This window comes from Schistocerca gregaria, chromosome 4 (genome assembly GCF_023897955.1).
Source record: "Schistocerca gregaria isolate iqSchGreg1 chromosome 4, iqSchGreg1.2, whole genome shotgun sequence".
NCBI lineage: Eukaryota > Metazoa > Arthropoda > Insecta > Orthoptera > Acrididae > Schistocerca > Schistocerca gregaria.
The window spans coordinates 746,232,130-746,254,479 of NC_064923.1; the positions used below are offsets into that span (position 1 = coordinate 746,232,130).

Here is a 22,350-nt window from a genome sequence, read left to right on the forward strand (position 1 = left end):
GGGTCAGTTATCTTTCTGTGGCGTGCGTACTGTAAGACCTTCGGCACACACAGCATCAGATTATTTGACTTGTCGCTCTAACGAAGTAGGGGAGTGTCAGCAATATGTCTCGTGGTCTTATCGTGGCGTGTTTATCTACTGCCGTTAGGTCAGACGATAGAAATGCCACTTGCACGCTTAGAATAGCAGGTTGACGGTGACCAACTTTAAACAGAACTTGATTAATTTTCACACACATTTATTAAAATAATAAAAAGCATAGATATTACGTAACTTGATTCTGGATGCTGTTTGCAACTGTGAATCTGGAGTTCCTTTGGTCTTGGTACGTTAACCTTATTCTCACATTTCTCTGATGCTTGACAAAGTGTCTATACATTACTCTTCATGGCTATGTACAAGAATATGATAGTCTTACTAGGCGCAGACTGAAACTTGACTACAGACTAATGCAGACTCACTAATCGGAGGCCTGTACACTCGTGATAATACCTCGCGCATTCAGGTATCACTGCGCGAGTGTAATCCGCGAGAAGAAAAGGTTCTACGTTAGCAGCAATCTCATTGGCTGCGTTACATATTAATAAGCGGATCGGCGGAAACAGAATTTGGTCCGTCTCTATGACAGCGCCATCTCGAAGTGCGGAGACGGACGAGCGCTGCGCCTGCGCTGTTGTGTTCAGCGGGGCGCGCTCTAGTGGGAAAGTTGTGTACGCGCTGACTACGAGGAACTATGTACACAACACTTTCTCATTCAAAATACGTGGTCGTAATATAATTAAACTCTTGCTTCAAACAATTCATGTCTTGCTTTCACAAAATAGGTCGTTCAAGGGTAATTCATTTTTAATCATAAGTCGGGAGCAAATTTTCCTTTTTAGTGCCGTGGCTTTATTCATTCTCTTTTATTCTAAAATTCAGTACCGTTAATTCGTCGCAAGTGTACGAGTCCAGCAATAAGTATCAGTCCCCCCAGAAGGACAGTACTGATCGACAACAACGACAAAGAAAAAACCTAGGTGCCACCATCAATTTATACAATTAAACAATCGTATCAAGATTAAAACCTCCTTAGGTGTCGGCTACACGCGTCCCACTAAAATCGCTGACTTAAATGATCTCTCGACACTGTTAATTACAAGTAATACCTCTGCTAAGCATTTGCCTTTTTTTAATGGTTCCTTTAATATTCGGCGTCTCTCTGTAATTACACTACTGGCCATTACAATTGCTACACCAAGAAGAAATGCAGATGATAAAGGGGTATTCATTTGGCAAATATATTATACTAGAACTGCATCTGATGATATTTTCACGGAATTTGGGTGCATAGATCCTGAGAAATCAGTACCCAGAACAGCCACCTCTGGCCGCAATAACGGCCTTGACACGCCTGGGCATTAAGTGAAACAGAGCTTGGCTAGCGTGTACAGGAACAGCTGCCCATGCAGCTTCAACACGATACCACAGTTCATCAAGAGTAGTGACTGGCGTATTGCGACGGGCCAGTTATTCTGCCACCATTGACCAGACGTTATAAATTGGTGAGAGATCTCGAGAATGTGCTGTCCAGGGCAGCAGTCGAACATTTTCTGTGCCCAGAAAGGACGTGCATTATCCTGCTGAAATATGGGGTTTCGCAGGGATCGAATGAAGGGTAGAGCCACGGGTCGCAACACATCTGAAATGTAACGTCCGCTGTTCAAAGTGCTGTCAATGCGAACAAGAGGTGACCGAGACGTGTAATCGATGGCACCCCATACCATCACGACGGGTGATGCGCCAGTATGGCGATGACGAATACACGCTTCCGATGTGCGTTCACCGCGATGTCGCCAAACACGGATCCGACTATCGTGATGCTATAAACAGAACCTGGATTCATCCGTAAAAATGACGTTTTGCCATTCGTGCACCAGGTTCGTTGCTGAGTACACCATTGCAGGAGTTCCTGTCTGTGAAGCGGCGTCAAGGGTAACCGCAGCCGTGGTCTCCGAGCTGATAGTCCATGCTGCTGCAAGCGTCGTCGAACTGTTCGTGCAGATGGTTGTTGTCTTGCAAACATCCCCATCTGTTGACTCAGGGACCGAGACGTGGCTGCACGATCCGTTACACCCATGCGGATAAGACGCCTGTCATATCGACTTCTAGTGATACGAGGCCGTTGGGATCCACCCTCCTGAAACCACCGATTCCATATTCTGCTAACAGTCATTGGATGTCGACCAACTCGAGCAGCAAAGTCGTGATACGATAAAGCGCAATCCCGATAGGCTACATCCGACCTTTATCAAAGTTGAAAAGGTGATGGTAGTCATTTCTCCTCCTTACACTTGCTGGACTACAGTCATGATTGCAAGTAGAGTACGGCCTACCGTCGCTGCAGCATTTGGGCGTGGAGGGTGGAGGTTCAAAATGGTTCAAATGGCTCTGAGCACTATGGGACTCAACATCTGAGGTCATCAGTCCCCTAGAACTTAGAAGTACTTAAACCTAACCTAAGGACATCACACATATCCATGCCCGAGGCAGGAGTCGAACCTGCGACCGTAGCAGTCACGCGGTTCTGGACTGAAGTGCCCAGAACCGCACGGCCACTGAGGCCGGCGCGGGTGGAGGACTCGTTAGCCCTGGCGCCTATTACCCACAGGAAAGACCTTAGTATTCATTAGCTAGCGTGCGTAATGGATCTGGTCCTGTCCTGTAGGCACTATAACTAGGAAAACCCCTTACACCTATTCTTGACTGAACCCAGGAACTCCAGGGCCAGAGTTGATGATGAAGTTTTGTTTGCCGGCCGCGGTGGTCTCGCGGTTCTAGGCGCGCAGTCCGGAACCATGCGCCTGCTACGGTCGCAGGTTCGAATCCTGCCTCGGGCATGGATGTGTGTGATGTCCTTAGGTTAGTTAGGTTTAAGTAGTTCTAAGTTCTAGGAGACTAATGACCACAGCAGTTGAGACCCATAGTGCTCAGAGCCATTTGAACCATTTTTTTTGAAGTTTCGTTTGTGGAGCCCTCAACTGCGCGGTCATCAGCGGCCGTAAGAAGTCCGAACTTTTACACAGTCCAATGTTTAACTCAATCCAATTTAGCAACCGTCACAAATGATGATGATGATGAAATGATGAAGACAACACAAACACCCAGTTCCCAGGCAGAGGAAATCCCCAACTTATTGGTTAAAAGCAGTCTTGGTTGCAATTTTTGTTTTTTATATTTCAACGACGAGTTTCGCCTTATTTAGCCATCTTCATGTTATCTTTTCTAGATGGACGCGAGAGGCACCAAGATCTGCATAATGCGTTCCCGTTCACAGGAGTGAGTGACAGAATACGATGGGGGCCCAGGTAGTAAGCTCCTGTGAACGGGAACGCGTTATGCAGATCTTGCGAGCGAGTAACAGAATACGACGGGGGCCCTGGTAGTAAGCTCCTGTGAACGGGAACGCGTTATGCAGATCTTGGTGTCTCTCGCGTCCATCTAGAAATCATAACCCGAAGATGCCTAAAAGAGGCGAAACGCGTCGTTGAAAAATAAAAAAGAATAAAATAAAATAGCAACTAAGACTGTTTTTAACCAATACTGTTAAGGACTGGTTCGCTGTACGCCAGATATGGATTGGAAGAAATCCCCAACCTGTCTGGGAATCGAACCCAGGAACTCGTCATTCAGAGCCAGCAACGCTAGCCCCTAGCCCACGACCCGGAGTGCATTGTTGTTGCAGCTCGACTACCAGGCCAGATTACTAGGCTTCTTATTTCATCTTATAATAAATAACCACACCTGAATACTGAGAACTGAAATTCGTCCTTATTTCAGGGTATCATTTGCAGCCATTAACTATCTACCTTTCAATACAAAGATTATAAGGAGACACAAATGAGGCTACCAGTGCTATTTGCGTCTCGTTATATGATATGTGAAATTGCTGATATGTAGTGGTCAGTCAGAGGCGTAGATGCAAACTTAAAAACGAGTGTTGCTCCTTGCGGTGAGGAAGAGATATTCCATCAGTGCCGTAGCGGGGACGCCAGTATATATTGTGCAGATAAGATCCGGATGACCAGAAGCAAACGTGGAACGAGGGCGGCTGTCCACCAGAGAGCGTTCTGGAGGTGTGGCGCATGTGTGCAGGCGGGGGTGCAGGCGGTGGTGGGGGCGGCGGGTGCAGCAGAGCCATATATCAGGCTGAGCGCCGGCCCCCGCAGCCCGCCGTCCGAGGCTTCTTGGGCGCCCGAGAGCCCTCCAGGGGGCAGTCGGCTCTGCCGCCGCCGCAGCTGCCCCCAGGCCGCGGCCAGCCTCAGCGGTGGGCGCTCTGGGTCAGCAGCGAGCGAGCCGGCTCACTCACCAGGTCTCAGGCGCCGCCTGCACGTATGTCGTGCCCCTCATTTGAAGGTCACTTATTCAGTTATTAACATCACGTTGTGTCATCTGCGTGAACCATCAATTAGGGCAGTTCACAAGCAACAGCTCAAGTACACATGTTATTCCAAAAGGTTATCGCGGAAGTACGGGCCAGGAGGTGCTGGTAAAATGACACAAACTGCTGAAGATACCTTTTTATTTTAAAATACTTTTTCAATAAAATTTTTTTAAGTTTGGCTTAAAAAAAAATTCCCAATAGCTGACAAATTTTCTTTATCAAAAGGAGATCGCAGGGTATGACGTTCACAACTTCGCAATAATATTTTAAACTTTATATATATATATATATATATATATATACAACAACTTAAAAAAACTCTTTTAAATAGCTGGCAAATTTTCTCTATGTAAAGGATATTGCAAGGTATGACGTTAACAACTTCCCAATAATAACATTTTAAACTCATATATATATATATATATATATATATATATATATATATATATATATATATATATATATATATATATATATATAGATAACAATTCCTTGGAAAAACTTTTAAGTAGATAGTTTGTACTAAAGTTAAAATAGTTGTCTTTTCCCAATTAAATAACTTATATTGCACATGTCAGTTGTTACAAGATAAATGTGAATAACCCAGCACACAAACATTCACATTAAAGGCAGTTACCAAAAAAAAAAAAATTGCGTTAGCTCGGTGAGGGATTGACACGTCTAAAGGGACCCAGATCACAAAGTCGGAATAGTTACTGGTGGTCTACAGGGCCACAGCAGAGTAGCCCCAAAACTTGGGTTACAACCACCATCTCCCCGAGGTAGCCAAAACCAGAAGATGTAGCAAGGGCGGTGCTTGTACAGACTCTGAACCACAGAGACACACGACACCGACCCTACATCAGCCAATGAAGGTGTGGATGAAACGGCCCGACCAGGAAGCAATTACCACATTTTCGCGAACAGGCAAAAGAAAACTGTAGTGAGAAGACCCCAACAAAACCACTGGTGAAGAAACTCATACACTTCACTAGAACTCGAAAAATCCCATATATATACCACCCAGTACGTATTCCTCGATCGTCACGCGACCGTATACATGCTCCACCTCCCGCCAGCGGGCGGTAGCGACCCAAACAGCGAGCCAAACCGAAAGCGCCACCGCTAACATTAGATTTAAAGCTAAAGCACTCCATCTGACGCGAGGAGCCGGACACAACTACGGCTCACCGTGGTATGGGGGAGCGTCTTTTATGAGTAATGAAAACGTTTCTGGTCCCGGATTCGGAATCGCCACCGCTTAAACTTTGAATAAGGTCATTGAAGAGGATTGTGAGGAAACATAAGAGTACCACAGACGCACAATTCATTGCAGATCTGAATGTCGCACTCGCGAACCCTATCAGCACCAAAACAAGTAGAAGGGAGCTCTGTAATCAGAGAATTGCAAGGAGACCTGGAATTCGAAAGCCATTCATCTGTGATGAAAATGCCCGTAACAGGATACCAAAGGCATAAGATATATACTATACAGAAGCAGAAGAAATTAATTTGCCCGAATCACACTGTTTCCGACTTCTGACCGAGCTTACGTCACAAAGTCAATGATGGCTACGGTTCGGTGATTTGGACAACGATAACTTTGTATTCCGTGGGCAGCACGGTCACTTTGCAAGATCGCATTACTGCCAAGGATTATGGTCGTACCATGATGTTCGTTCTCCTGAAGTGATGCTGTGTCCCAAAGACCTCTGTTTACACGGGTCGTATCGCCCAGGACTGCTTTTGTGAGATCGAGGATGAATTTTCGCGTCTTTCCTGGACACCATTGTCACCAGATATCAAGGTTTTATTGATCCTTTGTGGTCTGCTTTGAAGGGAAGGGTGCGAGGTGGCTATCCACCTTATTTACCTTAACTGAACTTCCATATTTTGCAGGAATAAACGTATAATATTCCCTTGGAAATAGAAAAACAAGCGCTGTATTTATCTATTATGAGACGACTGGAAACTGTTTTGAATGCCAACGGTTTTACTACGCCGTATCAGGCATGGAACGTGTTGTGTTTTCGTTGTTTTCACATATTTGTCCTTCCCCTATAATTAACCTTGGCCTGTAGCTTAACCGCTTTCACAATTATTAACACGCTAACAGAAATTTATCGCAGATGGAAGGATTATAACGGTGGTCAAATAACAGCGGTAGACAGAGTAGAAGGAACCGATACATGTAATGAAACACTCATATCGAGACCGAAGGAGGTCACTTAGTGTGACAGCACTAGAGTAAGCGACAGAGTGAGCCAAAACTGTTCATCTTGCACAGATTATTGAAACCCGCCAATACAGCTCAATCAACACAAGAAAATCAGACACAATAAATGCTGAAATTCATGACGAAATGAAGGCCAGTGAGAGACAGAGTCTGTCAATTGATTCTATGGCGGTAGTAGAACTATCTGAAATTAGGTTGCAGTCGTGCTTTCCAGCTATAATCGTCATATTTATTAATCAAGTTGTCGCAAAGAATGACAACTAAGATACTTTAATTGCAGTCTTCCACGAACTTCGTGGGGCTTCATCACTACTGCAATATGTCACGGAAATCCTTGATCCATATGACCCGTGACTGAAAGACTGACAGTACCTGTCATGTGAACAGGTGTTGATATTACCTGAGGGCCAAAAACGGAGAGCCACTGCTTGTTTTGAGTGGTACTCAAAACCTCGGCTCCCAAAGAAAACAAACAGTCGACAGACAAAAGCGGTGCTAATTTTTATACCTAACCAAACTGTTCGTTTAGCAGCAGATCTGCAAGCACCTCTCTGAGTCGGTAAGTTGCCCGTCACTGCCAACTTCACCTTCCAGGTGGATCAATGTGCATAAGAGCGTTCTCGTTCCGACAGAGACTCAGTTTCGATAGAAATAGTTATTTTGGGGCAAATTTAGTAAGTTATTTATGAAGTTAGGAATCGACACGCCAAAATCAGGGAAAAAGGGCCCCGTACTATCATCAATATCTATTGTTCATATCCCTGCCACCCTCGAATTTCACATAAAACTGTTATACAAATTTTCCAGCTCCTTTACTACTGAAGTTTCTGAATGATATTTTAGCCTTAAATGCACCATTTTATGAAGACGAATTAATTCACAAGTTATATAGCAGTGCATTGAGAATGTGGTTTCAGAAAAAGAATATGGTTTTCATTCATCGAGTCCAGTATCTTATTTGACGGGTTCTAGAAGGCTGCAGAAGGTCCATATTGATACTTCGAAAAGCATTTGATTCACTACCATCCTGATACGGTGCAAGCACAAAGAAAGGGCACGCGAATAGATCAAAGGGTCTTTAAGGGCTACAGCCCAGTGCATGATTATCCACTGTGGAAGTAGGACAGGAATATCATTGGGCACTGTCATATAACCGCTGCTATTCACGATAGGTGATTTCAGAGACATCCACAAGATGTCCTCGAACGCCGTAGTTGTGTACAGGTAGTTGCTGCAGTGCACAGATACACCTTCAGACCGACTGTGGCTATCGCATAGGTTTCCAGGTTTGCGCTACCCCCAAAAATAATTTTGTTCAACCGTGATCGGTTTCTGAGATTTCTATACAACTGCAATAATATCGCGCCATTTGTCTTTCATGAGCTGCCGGTGTTCTGGTTCTAAGTGCCGAACGCAGCCGAGTGCGACGAAGGTGTGCCTACGTTGCGTTGGGGTTGCAGTGCGCCTGCGAACTCAGTCTAGTGTACCCCAGGGAAGGGGGTGTGAGTGCGGAGGCAATGCTTGACAATACTGTTCTCATATATGGGTCTCGTGTGTATAAACACGTCGCTCGAGCCATCCTGCCAGCGGCAGAAGCAGTGTGAGGACTCTTCTGAAGAGAACCGTAACTGTCAGATCCTAGAACAAAGCAGGATTCTCGTACTTCCTTACACGTCCGTGTGTAGCTTCGAGCGAAATAAATATCTCCCGTGGTATAGAGGACTTTGAGGATTAAGTAACAAGTGAATACGTTAAATAATGAGTCAGATAACGTCCTTGCTCTCTGAACACTTCAAGGTACGCAAGTTTGAAGGAAAATTAGAAATCAAAAGGCTAGGTTGACAATCTCGCAGACAGTTAAAACGATAAATCGTCAGTTCAATAGGAAATTTAACTCCGAACTGCACAGAAAGCATAACTGACTGTGTGGTTGTGATTTGAAAAAGTCTTCATGTTCTTTTCATTGCATATCATTTGGAGGAGGGCTTTCGTGGACTACACACGGAGACTATGTCATTCAACACCTCCATGACAAAATTAGGGAATACGAACTTTCTTCGGTCCCCGTGAACAACGTTTTGAATCTGGCAAATGTAGGCAATGTGAATATAGCTACCCAATTAGACAGTGGGTACAGAAGATCTGTGGAATTACACAAAGAAAATGTTACCGATAATACGTACATATTAAATCTAATTATTAACTGCATACGTTTCTGCGGCGCATTGGAAGTTGTCCTCAGAGGACATCATGAGGCTGAACCATCTTCAGATGCTGGCTTTTTTTGTACCTTGATTAATTTTAGTGCAGATTTATACTATGTATTAAAATCACATTTAGAAAAAGCAACAGTTTTCAAAGGTACCTCAAACTATCCAGCATGAACCCCTTGAATACATGTTTCAAGTCTGCCAAGAAGAAATTAGAAAGGAAATTAAAGGTGAGGTTTTTGCTGCAATAGCTGACGAAACGAGTGAGGTAGCCTCCGTTTTCCAGATGGTTATAATATATAGGTACAGCGTGAATGGAAGACCAGTTGAAATATTTTGGGACTTCTTAGCACCAGAAAACCATGGCCCCCAGTCTTTGGGAATGTACACCATAGAACACATAAGTCAGCACTTGCAGAAATCTCCATACAAACTAATAGTACAAACATGTGATGGTGCAGCAGACAGGAGTGACTTTTCACGCGGGGTGCATACTATCCTTAAGGAAGTTTTTTCTCACCCATCATACATTCATTGCTTCTCCCACCAGCCTAATGTCATTACGCTTAAAGTCACTTCGATTTATAAAACTGCGCAAATATTTTTCACTAAACTTCAGGGACTTTGCAGCTTCTTTTGAGGATCTCCACAAGAAAAAAAAACGGAAGTTATCGACTAAATGGCACGGAAAAGACTGCCTCGTTCAGTACGTACCCGATGGAATTCCTAGTCAAGAAGTGTCAGAACTCTTCCGGCTTATAGGAGAGATATTATCAAGTGCACGAGTAATATGAACAATAGAGAAAAACTGAGTACTGGAAACACCATCCTACAGGCCTGTGGCTTAGCTTAGCAAGGACGAAATGTTCAATTTCTGGCCCTTGTTTTTTCATAATTTATGATCCATGTGGATATTTTGTATAACCAGCTACAGAAAAGGTATGTTGGCGCAACTTATGCGCGAGATCAGCTGATAGCGTTTAAGCACGAAATTACAAAAATTAGAGGAGTAAATGACAATTCAACAGATTTACACAGGTATCATCCCAAGAGGGAGAAGTGAAGATGAAGGAGTGGGTCTTGTACAGAAACCAGTGGCTGTGAAAGAAGTGAGACTGGGTTGTAGGCCCTATTCCCAATGTTATTCAGCCTGTGTACTGAGCAAACTATGAAAGAACGCAGGCAGAAATTTGGAAGGGGAGTTAAAAGTTCAGGGAGAAAAAACAAAAACTTCGTGGTTTTCCAATGACACTGTAATTCTGTCAGAGACGGCAAAGGGATGGACAGTGAACGGGATGGGCAGTGTACTGAAATAGGACATAAGAGGAACGTCAACAAATCCAAAATAAGGATGATGAAGTGTGGTCGAATTAAATAATGTTATACTAAGGGAACGAGATTGGGAAACAATACACTTAAATTAGTACATGAATTTTGAAACTGGGCAGTTAAACAACTTACGATGAGAAAAGTAGACGAATACAAAGTATGGAATGGCAATTTGAAGAAAAGCGTTTCTGAAGAATAAAAATTTGCTAACATCGAATATAAATGTAAATGTTGCGTCTTTTTTGCAGAGATTTGTCTGGGATGTAGCCTTGTACGGAAGTTAAACGTGGATGATAAGCTGTTCGGAAGCAATGGAAATGTGGTGCTTCAGAAGAATGCTGAATATCAGACGAGTAGATGCCATAACTAATGAGGAGGTACCGAGTAAAAATAGCCAAAATAAATGTGACATATTTAGCTAAAATAAGTGATTGTTTGATATAAATAAATAATCAATAATGCGTCAATTTACTATCGGAGGGAAGGCAGGGAGTAAAAATAACAGGACATTAAGGGATCAATACAATAAGCACATCCAGAAGGATGTACGTTGCAGAATTTATTTGGAGATGAAGAGGCTTGCACAGGATAGAGTAACGTGGAGCTCTTGATGAAACCACTCTTCCGATTGAAAACCACATCATCATCATCATCATCATCAACAACAACAACAACAATAGAAACAACAACAAGAGACCTGTTTAAAGTGACCCTCAGGTACTTTTGATAGCTGTTGCATTGTAGGATACTGCCTGTGGATATTATCTGCTGACAATAGTTCGACTGCTACGGTCGCAGGTTCGAATCCTGCCTCGGGCATGGAGGTGTGTGATGTCCTTAGGTTAGTTTGGTTTAAGTAGTTGTAAGTTCTAGGGGACTGATGACCTCAGATGTTAAGTCCCATAGTGCTCAGAGCCATTTGAACCATTTGACAATAGTTCGCATATTTGTTGGTCAGATGGAAAGCTGCAATTTCTATTTCCAGTTATGTTCCTTTTGGTTTCCTGAAAGCCCTATGAGATTGTAACGAAATTATTTATAGCTTTAATAGCAGATGCTCACCTCACAAGAAAATAGTGAAAATGAATTTTTGTACAATATGTTAGTCGGGAAAACTAGAGAAATAAATTGGGATAAATAAACAATTTAGAGTATCTAATTTAGGCGCCAGTTGTCAAAGATTTTCCTCTTATAGCAAAATTGTTGTTAATACAGATCCTGACTTTGTTAGGATGTCGATAAAAGACTGATATTCGTTGGTCTTGAACTAGAGCCATCAACTTTTGATAACTGGTGTACACAGTCAGTCAAGCAGGAAAGGTGACTGATGTGGGGGCTGTTCGAGCACCAAAATACATTTTTGAGTCACGAAATCGCATATGCTCTTGCCTTTGTGCGTCGGTGCCCTGTCGTGCACAAACACAATGTTCGTTGATGTTGGTATTCAGATCGATCACGAAGAGCCGTCGCCCACAAACTACTTAAAACAACGAAAAGGTAATCTGAATTTGTCCATTCTCAGTGGACAGATCCATTTTAGTCAAAGAAAACAGTGAGCAGCGTCTTGACATGTCTTCTCTGCTTGCACATTTCTTTCGGTTTTGGAGTATCTGGATCTTTCCACTTTGAGCTTCGGCTCTTTGTAAGTGGCTAGTACTGAAAATAGTACGTTTCATCACCTGTTATATTGTAAAACTGAAGTTGTTTTCACATCTGTTATTACGCGGCCGGTTTTTTTCAAACTTTCTCCCAACATATTTCAGAATATTTTTGTGTTCATTATCCTGGATTAAGCTGTCGATCAAGGACGCTACATAATAATTGCCCCCAAGATTCAGTACCTTCAGTGACTGTTCCTGGCCGGTCGCTGTGGCACAGCGGTTCTAGGGGCTTCAGTCCGGAACCGCGCTGCTGCTACGGTCGCAAGTTCGAATCCGGCCTCGGGCATGGATGTATGTGATGTCCTTAGGTTAGTTAGGTTTAAGTAGTTCTAAGTCTAGGGCAATAATGACATCCGATGTTAAGTTCCATAGTGCTCAGAGCCATTTGAACCATTTGAACGTCGTTATTCGACTGTGTCTATGTTACAACCGTGTCAGAGGGCTGTTTTAAAATTGTGCCATGCAGCGGGAGAGATTTTCTGTCTCCCCCCCCGCCCTCCCCATCCCAGAGCATTGGTTGAGAATATCAAAAGTCCACAAGAATAAGAGCGAGTTCTTACTCTGACGAAAAAGAGCCACGCTACAGAGCGTGCAAAAAAAAAAAAAAAAAAAAATGGCTCTGAGCACTATGGGACTTAACTTCTGAGGTCATCAGTCCCCTAGAACTTAGAACTACTTAAACCTAACTAAGGACATCACACACATCCATGCCCGAGGCAGGATTCGAACCTGCGACCGTAGCAGTCGCGCGGTTCCAGACTACAGGGCCTAGAACCGCTCACCACAACGGACGGCCAGAGCGTGCAGATAGAGAACAGTCCTCATTAGGTTTTTGGAGAGTATTGACCTCACACTAGGCCACGGATGGTCGATGGATGATGGATAACCTCATGTTTTGAGATTGAAGAGTAATGACAGAGGCTACTAAACGGCTGATGAGTCAAGTCTTGAGTACTGAGAACAGCAAGATAGCTGAACTCTTTAGTACTGAGAACAGAAAGATAGCTGAACTCTTTAGTACTGAGAACAGAAAGATAGCTGAACTCTTTAGTACTGAGAACAGAAAAATAGCTGAACTCTTTAGTACTGAGAACAGAAAGATAGCTGAACTCTTCAGTACTGAGAACAGAAAAATAGCTGAACTCTTTAGTACTGAGAACAGAAAGATAGCTGAACTCTTGAGTACTGAGAACAGAAAAATAGCTGAACTCTTTAGTACTGAGAACAGAAAGATAGCTGAACTCTTTAGTACTGAGAACAGAAAAATAGCTGAACTCTTTAGTACGGAGAACAGAAAGATAGCTGAACTCTTTAGTACTGAGAACAGAAAAATAGCTGAACTCTTTAGTACTGAGAAGAGAAAGATAGCTGAACTCTTTAGTACTGAGAACAGAAAAATAGCTGAACTCTTTAGTACGGAGAACAGAAAGATAGCTGAACTCTTTAGTACTGAGAACAGAAAGATAGCTGAACTCTTTAGTACTGAGAACAGAAAAATAGCTGAACTCTTTAGTACTGAGAACAGAAAAATAGCTGAACTCTTTAGTACTGAGAACAGAAAGATAGCTGAACTCTTTAGTACTGAGAACAGAAAAATAGCTGAACTCTTGAGTACTGAGAACAGAAAAATAGCTGAACTCTTGAGTACTGAGAACATAAAGATAGCTGAACTCTTTAGTACTGAGAACAGAAAGATAGCTGAACTCTTGAGTACTGAGAACAGAAAAATAGCTGAACTCTTGAGTACTGAGAACAGAAAAATAGCTGAACTCTTGAGTACTGAGAACAGAAAAATAGCTGAACTCTTTAGTACTGAGAACAGAAAGATAGCTGAACTCTTTAGTACTGAGAACAGAAAGATAGCTGAACTCTTTAGTACTGAGAACAGAAAGATAGCTGAACTCTTTAGTACTGAGAACAGAAAGATAGCTGAACTCTTGAGTACTGAGAACAGAAAAATAGCTGAACTCTTTAGTACTGAGAACAGAAAGATAGCTGAACTCTTTAGTACTGAGAACAGAAAGATAGCTGAACTCTTTAGTACTGGGAACAGAAAGATAGCTGAACTCTTTAGTACTGGGAACAGAAAGATAGCTGAACTCTTGAGTACTGAGAACAGAAAAATAGCTGAACTCTTGAGTACTGAGAACAGAAAAATAGCTGAACTCTTTAGTACTGAGAACAGAAAGATAGCTGAACTCTTTAGTACTGAGAACAGAAAGATAGCTGAACTCTTTAGTACTGAGAACAGAAAGATAGCTGAACTCTTGAGTACTGAGAACAGAAAAATAGCTGAACTCTTTAGTACTGAGAACAGAAAAATAGCTGAACTCTTTAGTACTGAGAACAGAAAGATAGCTGAACTCTTTAGTACTGAGAACAGAAAGATAGCTGAACTCTTTAGTACTGAGAACAGAAAAATAGCTGAACTCTTGAGTACTGAGAACAGAAAAATAGCTGAACTCTTTAGTACTGAGAACAGAAAGATAGCTGAACTCTTGAGTACTGAGAACAGAAAAATAGCTGAACTCTTTAGTACTGAGAACAGAAAGATAGCTGAACTCTTTAGTACTGAGAACAGAAAAATAGCTGAACTCTTTAGTACTGAGAACAGAAAGATAGCTGAACTCGGTGTATCCAACTGCTACTGCCGCTGTCGTTCGCATTACGATAGAAGTATGGTAATATGCTCCATCGTTGCGATCACAGATTCAGTCGGGACACGATATTAGTCCATTCCATTCATGAGACAGTTCTTCCATTTTAATACTTCGCAGCTGGTTACTCTGATTCCAACATGTGCTTTGGTGATCTCTCTGGTGTCTTGTCCTATTTTTCCCTATTCTTACTATAACTTGCCAACCACGCTTACGGCCACTGGTGTGTTATCCGCATATATTAGCAGTTATAGTGTCCACCCCGTTACCTCCTCCCCCCTTTCCATTTTCCACCCTCGACGCCGTGCCGAACTCCACTGTTAGATTGACCACATCCTTCTGTCGTTGTTTAAATAATCCCTCGTCTGATTGAAATTTCTATGTCCGTGGCGTGGTACTCACATTGTCATATTTGATTGGGCCACCGCTATTAATTAATATTAAGACGTTTCTGTTGCGCGACATTACCTTTACCTTTAATTAATTTGCATAATTATATGGAGTGCTTTCTTTATCTGGAGGTCATCAGAGGTTGGACTAGAACGATATAAGGGTACGTAAAACAGAACAACCAACACTCCAAACTTTGCGGTGTTCCAGTCTGCAATCTTTTTCATTGTCAGTAAGTGACTGGGGCACAAAGCGACAACAGATCTTTCTGCCCAGATTTTTGGTCATAATAGGATGTGTAGCTGTTTTGATAGTTCTAGTGAGCTCCTGTATTAACCTGGTAGATGCACCATCACTTCGAAAATTTGCATCATTTAGCATTTTCTTCGACTCGAACTGTCAATGACGTTCCTGCGCGTGTATCATCTTCAATGATCTCTCTACCATTACGGAGCTCGCATAACACGTAAAAATGTTTCTACCACTCACTGTTTAACTACCATAAACAGTCCGCATCTTTTCGAAAGTCTATATGCCACTTTTACCAAATTTAAAACAAAACTAAATATTCGCATGTTTCTCTATTGCTTCTTTAACGACTGAGGTTCAAAACATACTCATTAGGGTTCGGCTATTACGAAGTTTGAAACGAAAGGAAGGTAGTTGAAATACCGAGTTAGATAACTCATATCTCCCTTCACAGATGGTAGCAACTACACAGATATAAAATCAGTCGCGTTTCCTCTGTAATGGACTGTGTATTTATCCAGTAGATGGTTCAGAATATTCGAAAAAAACCACTCCGTGTTCAGGCCACGAGTGGTCTACCGGGACCATCCGACCGCCGTGTCATCCTTGGTGGAGGATGCGGATAGGAGGTGCGTGGGGTCAGCACACCGCTCTTCCGGTCGTTATGATGATATTCTTGACCGAAGTCGCTACTATTCGGTCGAGTAGCTCCTCAACTGGCATCAAGAGGCTGAGTCCACCCCGAAAATAATCGAAAGACATATTATTTTACAGCTGTGTTGATAACCTTGCATTTAAAAGCAAAGGGACAAGAAAAGGAAGTGATTTTCATTGCAGTTTCAGTGGTTGTATTGCTAATAAGAGAAGAAAAACAGTTGTTAGACCTTTTGGGAAGAGGACGTAAATAACAAGTTAGATTGATAGAGAAGTGTGGCCAGTTTGACTTATAAATCTTAAATTATTTTTCCCACGTAAAAGGATACAGAAATATAGTTGGTCCTCTGCTCTCTATGGTTGGAATCTTGGAGTCAGCCCAAGGTAAATTTACAGTCACTAATTGACAATGTTATTAGAAAGTAAAGTCATAGTATTCTATATAGTGTGCAAAGAGAGGCAGACCACCGTTTCAGGAATGATGAGGCAAATTAATCTTGAATCAAAAGGAGCGGTAATGAGTACCATTTGCTCAGAGGGCGTATATTAATCTTTGCTCAAAAGAATTTTATGCTATCATGTAGGTGTGGAAATTGCAAAATAAGCCTATGGGTAATGCTAAACAGAAAAACAATGCCTTGCAAAAGTGCTTGCACATAATAGCAAATGAAGCTATTGGGCAAGAGGAAATCAGTATGAACGTAAAGTATGATACTTGGTTTAAAAATGATTACAGATCCAACTCTATTTCTGATCAAAAAATCCTACTAGTAATGGCATTCAGCAAAACAAAGAAGGGGCAGAAATCTGTGTAGTTCCATGAATTAGGGTCAAGAATGTAGTGAGAAAAGACTTATATTGAAAAAGTTAAGTGTGACAAAATTACTGTTTCTTGGGGTATTGAAGAAGATGCAGATTGTATAACATGTTGGGTAAACAATTTTAAGAGTTGTTAACAGAACTAAAGGGCATTTCCGGAGGGGGGGGGGGGTGAGCTATGAACTGCAACAAACTGAAGAACTACTGAAACACCAAACAGTACCAGAGGTGAACCCAGAAATCCTACGGTCTTGGCGTGCATCCGTGAGTCGCTGCGGTCCGGTCCCAGGTCGACGGGCACGTGCACCTTCCGCCGACCACTGGCGACAACATCGATGTACTGTGGAGACCTCACGCCCCACGTGTTGAGCAATTCGGCGGTACGTCCACCCGGCTTCCCGCATGCCCACTGTATGCCCTCGCTCAAAGTCCGTCAACTGCACATACGGTTGACGTCCACGCTGTCGCGGCATGCTACCAGTGTTAAAGACTGCGATGGAGCTCCGTATGCCACGGCAAACTGGCTGACACTGACGGCGGCGGTGCACAAATGCTGCGCAGCTAGCGCCATTCGACGGCCAACACCGCGGTTCCTGGTGTGTCCGCTGTACCGTGCGTGTGATCATTGCTTGTACAGCCCTCTCGCAGTGTCCGGAGCAAGTATGGTGGGTCTGACACACCGGTGTCAATGTGCTCTTTTTTCCATTTCCAGGAGTGTAAGTGTGTTGCACGGTAGCATGTGCTGAGGAATAATTGTTCAGAAAAAAATTCGATACATTGCGCCGTTACGGAGCTAATGAGCATTGAAATTAACCAAACAGGCAGTTGCGTGCTCGAATTCAAGCGGCCCAGCAGAGATCGTGACACCAAACATACTTTTCTTCTGGTTTCCTGAACCTGAAGAAAAGAAATATATCAAGATTGGACACTGGACGGTAGCAAGGATGAAACCTGAGCGAAAGATTGTGCAGTCTCGTGCACTATCATCTACAGTATGGGAAAAAATAACACTAACTGAATCTGCAGGGCTGCTTGAATTTGCGCGTGCAAAGGCCCGATAGGCTAACTCCATTGCTAATTAACTCGGAAAAGATGCAACACATAGTATTTTTTTCTTAAGAGTTAATTCTCAGCATGGCGTATCCCACAATAACCTGACAAACTTACTAGAATGCTTCTGACCACACTGTAGAACGGAGATGCAGATAATATTTACTGGTATGCATAAGGTGTAAGGTGGCAGCTTGAATGAATGTCAATTTAGCACCTTACATGAGATTTTATACATCGTAGCAAGTAGATGGGTGTGTCACCTGATATACTTCGGCGATAGTGAACAGATTTGTCTACCAAAATATACAGTATGTAATGCAAAGGGATGACACTGGATTCGACGGTATTACCACAAAAACCCAAATCCTGTATGTCAATGAGTAAAAGGTGAAAAAAGCTACTGGAAGAAACGTTTTAGTTTGGGGGTAGACGTGAGTTGCACCAACACTGCCTGCATACAATGGAAGGCTTCTATTAGGAGTTGGTGACCTGCAGCAAGAGGACAACGAATGCGCCAGGCCGTAAATCGAGGGGAACAGATAGCTGCCCAGCGTTGCTTGCGATGGAGAAATTCTTTAGTAAACTGTGTTGGGGAAATTCCAGATGGATTCAAACAGATCAGCGACGCAGTTGGTCACGTGAAATGCCCTTGGTACGCTCGTGATGTATGTGTGTAACTATTACACGTAAGGAGCGGGCGCAAAATGTCCGATTAGCTGAAATAAACTAGTAAGGAGTAAAAGTGACACAGTTTAGAGGTAGGCCCTTTGTGATTGGTGGGGTGGTTTCCACAAGATGAAAGGAACGCTCCCATTGGTCTGAAAATGCCGTGACGTGGAGCACGAAAGGACACAGGTGAGGGTCGGTTTGCTACAAAAGATACAAAACTGAAAACTTCAGGGACTCTCCTCTGAACCAGCGTCAAGCGTAGAACAGGACGGATTACACTCTGTACGACACCAAAAGATGAATATTTGTGTGAACACTGCGTTCACTTTGACTGATATTTAGCTAGAAATTAGATTAGGAGTCGTTGAGCTCCAATAGTGGAGAAACGGAACAGCCACGTAATTGATTCTTCTTGCGAAAACTGAGAGGGTGCTGAAACAAACACACTGCTCCATCTGTGCATGTGTATATCACTGTATTTTCCAGACTAGGCATGAGTAAAGGTTTTCTCGCCTAACGAGTAACAGGACAGTTTCAGTTGACGAAATCAGTGAAGGTTGTGATTAGGTTTTTTTTTTAGGTTTTTCAGTGGGCGAGAGCAGCCATGCAGGCGACTGCACATCGCAGCTAGGGTAAATGCCGCTGGCAAAGGCGTAAAATTTTTGGATCACCAGCTTGCGTCCACTGTGAACTGAGCAGCTTGGAGCAATGTTTTGCCCATCTTGTCACAAAAACTAACCATCCTGCGGAGACTTGATTGTCATCCTAAATAGTACCCAACTTAGAACCGTAATCGGATGATTTGTTGTAGTATTGGCCAACTTCAGTTTCTAGAAATAAGAAATATTTTGTAGAGAACCTTCTATTTAAATTTGATATTGTTGTGTGGACTGTTATTTTTGCTAAAGGGGACGTAATGTGTTATATTGACAACTGTAATGTCATAGCCTACGTTAACTCATGTGCCTCTTTGACAATATTAGAGAAATTAAACCATTTTTACAGCTAAACACCGATGTGCTCTGTCATAGAATAAGGGTCCACTCCTAACTCCAGTCATTAATTCTAGTGACATTAACGCACTCACAGGGTATTGTTGCTAATGTATGATGGATGTGAAAAGGAGCGGAGTGTCAGATAATGGCGACCCTACTAGGATGGCAATTGGTCTGCTAGGATGGTAATTACTCAAATTAGAAAGAGGATTACAATTTAATATTAAGAAATTGTTTTTTCTTTTTGACAAACAAAAAGTGACAAGGTTACTCAATGCATGTGTCTGCATAGTGGTCAGATTACTGTAAATGTGTGATCCACACAGTAGAATCGGTTGTATTAAGGACTAAAGAAAAAAATTTTGTGTTTTACATAAAAGTGATTTATACATGGCCTGGGGCGCGCGAAGTTATTCACGTTGTTGTTGAGTTGGTTTGAGTACCCACAGACTGTGAACGCCTTTGATAATGATGTGATAATCGCATACAGACTTTCTATGATACATTGGAGACGTGTCAGGTCATATAAATTCATGTTGACTGGGGCTCAGGGACGCGGAGGTCGTGAAAGAAGGAGGTCAGTTAGACTGTCTGAGATGACGGACGGTCGTAGATCATCGCATACAGGGCAAACTGGAGATCTTGATAGGATATAAAATGACGTGCAACAAAATTTATCAAATGCAAGTCACGAAACCGAAAACAGTGACAATGCAGAGGGAATGGTTGCAGTTTCGCGATCGGAAGCTCAGATCCGTAAACTGTTTAGAGCAGCATAAGGAGATATGATGGATGTTCACCACACCAGAATGAAAGCGGACGTGTTACATCAAGGACAAATGAATGTTTGTGCTCACTGGAAGAAGAAGAGGCGCATTTCTGTAATCTGACGTATCTAGTGGTTCAGAAGCAGAATCAGAGGACACGCAACTTCGGTACGTTGAACCAAATGTTGAAATTATGAATCAAACGGGACAGTTTCCGACGGAAAGAATGTGCATAAATAAGTGCGTCAGCACTATGAACAGAAGACGGTAAGTCGTCACATGAAAGACGCGAACGGCAAAATTTGCACCAAATGGTGACAGATGACGATGGCGAAAAGTATGATAGTGTGTTCGCAATGTTGAAGCAAGTCACTGTTGCTGCCAAGCAAACAAATGTAACCATGAGAGCTGGGTTAGCAGACTTAAAAACAAAAACAAATGCGGGGTTAGCAGACATTAAAACCGAAAAGGCTAATTTAAAAACTGAAACGGCCTATTGGAAAACCGAAGTGCCGAATTTTAAAACTGAAAGGAATGCAGGGTAATCAGCCACAAATGCTGCTTTAAATGGTCTGAAATTTGAAACCAACGATGGGTTCGAAAAAGTCCGTAGAGATCAGCAAAAGATGCGAACGGAAGTTAATGAACAGTTTACTGAGCGAGAGACTCGCGCGAACTAATTTATTCGCTTATGGCCCATCAGAAAAAGATGAATACTGACATTGACCAGGTGCTGGATGGAGATGCAGCATCTAATATCAATCAAAGAATTGATCATTTAGAACACAAGGCGTCTGGAAAGGGGCATAAATAGTGAAAGAATTCAATGTCAGGAAACAAGTCACACGAGCCGCATTAAAAAGATTCGATACACGCATTGTAAATATTGTCTCGAAAAATAAGCACAGTATGAACAGCTTCGTATAGAACTTGCGCAGTGTGTTGAGAACGGGATAAAAAGCAGTAGTTAGGCGGCGGAATCGGTGGTATCATCTGACATAGTAGTGGAAAAAAATCCAGAGGTAACCAAGTCCATTATGCAAACTTCCGTGTCAGTTGCGGAAACGCAAAAAAGTCATGAGATTCTACTTGGATGTCCACAAGATGTTGCGTCAGTATTTTACGAACCGAAACAGAAGCAAGTGATAGTACAATTGAGACAGGTGAGCGAAGCAGGTAATGTGTGTTCACAGGAGACAAGGTGCGAGAAGCGGTAACTGCGCGAATACCAACAGAGCACCAGCCGACACTCCAAACGTCCGCGAATGACGCGATAACAGAGCAGTTTACTTCGCCACACGTACCAAATTTTCAGTTTCTGAGTTACAGTACAACAGGCCATATACCACAGGTCAGTATGAAGCAAGTACACAGACAAAACACTGATCCAGTAACGCGAAATTTAAAGGTATCTTCCGTTCAGATACAGGAACGGTACGGTATAGATAATTGCACGCCACTCTGTAGATGCGATGCTAGATGGGACTCAAATATGTCGTCTCAGGATCCAAATATGGTAGGACGTACAAAGGAAAACATGACGCAGTTGAAGGGAACGGGAAATGCTGCGAAACACAATCGCCATATGGTGCATTAGAAAAATTTGACAACGATAATTTTTTTGACAGTCAGAAAATTCCAACATTACAAGGAAAACGGGAACGGCATATACCCCGCAAGTATATACATCAATTCCAAATAGGTTTACCAGAACATTGGCCGCTTGGACATGAGCTTGATTTCATTTGTGGTAATATGGGAGGCCCAATAGCGGAAACGAAGCAAAGAGTTGCTGCAAACTGTCAGTCGTATGAATAATGTAAGTCTGCATTCTTGGAGCGATACTGGTCCGCGGAAACCCAAAATTGGATAAAATATGAATTGTTACAGCAGGCGTCATTTGAAAATTTGGGAGCAAAGAATCCAGTTAGATTTTTTTGAAGAAATGACAGAAAAGAATCAGTGTTTAGGAAATCCATACAGTGATGGGGAACTGATAGGTATGCGCACAAAGAAGTTACCCTTGCGTTATCAGCAGTCGTTAGTTGAAAGAGCTGGTGATAATATGCAGGCATTTGAAGGGATGTTAAGAGAACTTGAATTCATCTATAGTGAAGATGAAGCGAATAAACAACATGCAGCGAGAGAAACAAATCGTAAGGGGCATAATAGCAACAGACTGCCCTTTAATAATGCTCGCAATGGCAGTCATAATGTAGGGAAAGGTAATCGTTTTGG

The 22,350-nt window shown here is 42.6% G+C and overlaps 1 protein-coding gene across 1 annotated transcript in view; it reads left to right on the forward strand.

Moving 5' to 3' along the window:
• Nucleotides 1–12,770: 12,770 nt before the first annotated feature.
• Nucleotides 12,771–22,350, forward strand: part of LOC126267899 (uncharacterized) — a 182,012-nt gene continuing 172,432 nt past the window's right edge. The window contains exon 1 of the mRNA XM_049973210.1: nucleotides 12,771–14,460. Within this exon, the coding sequence (XP_049829167.1) occupies nucleotides 12,771–14,460 (1,690 nt within the window). The remainder of the gene's footprint in view (nucleotides 14,461–22,350) is intronic.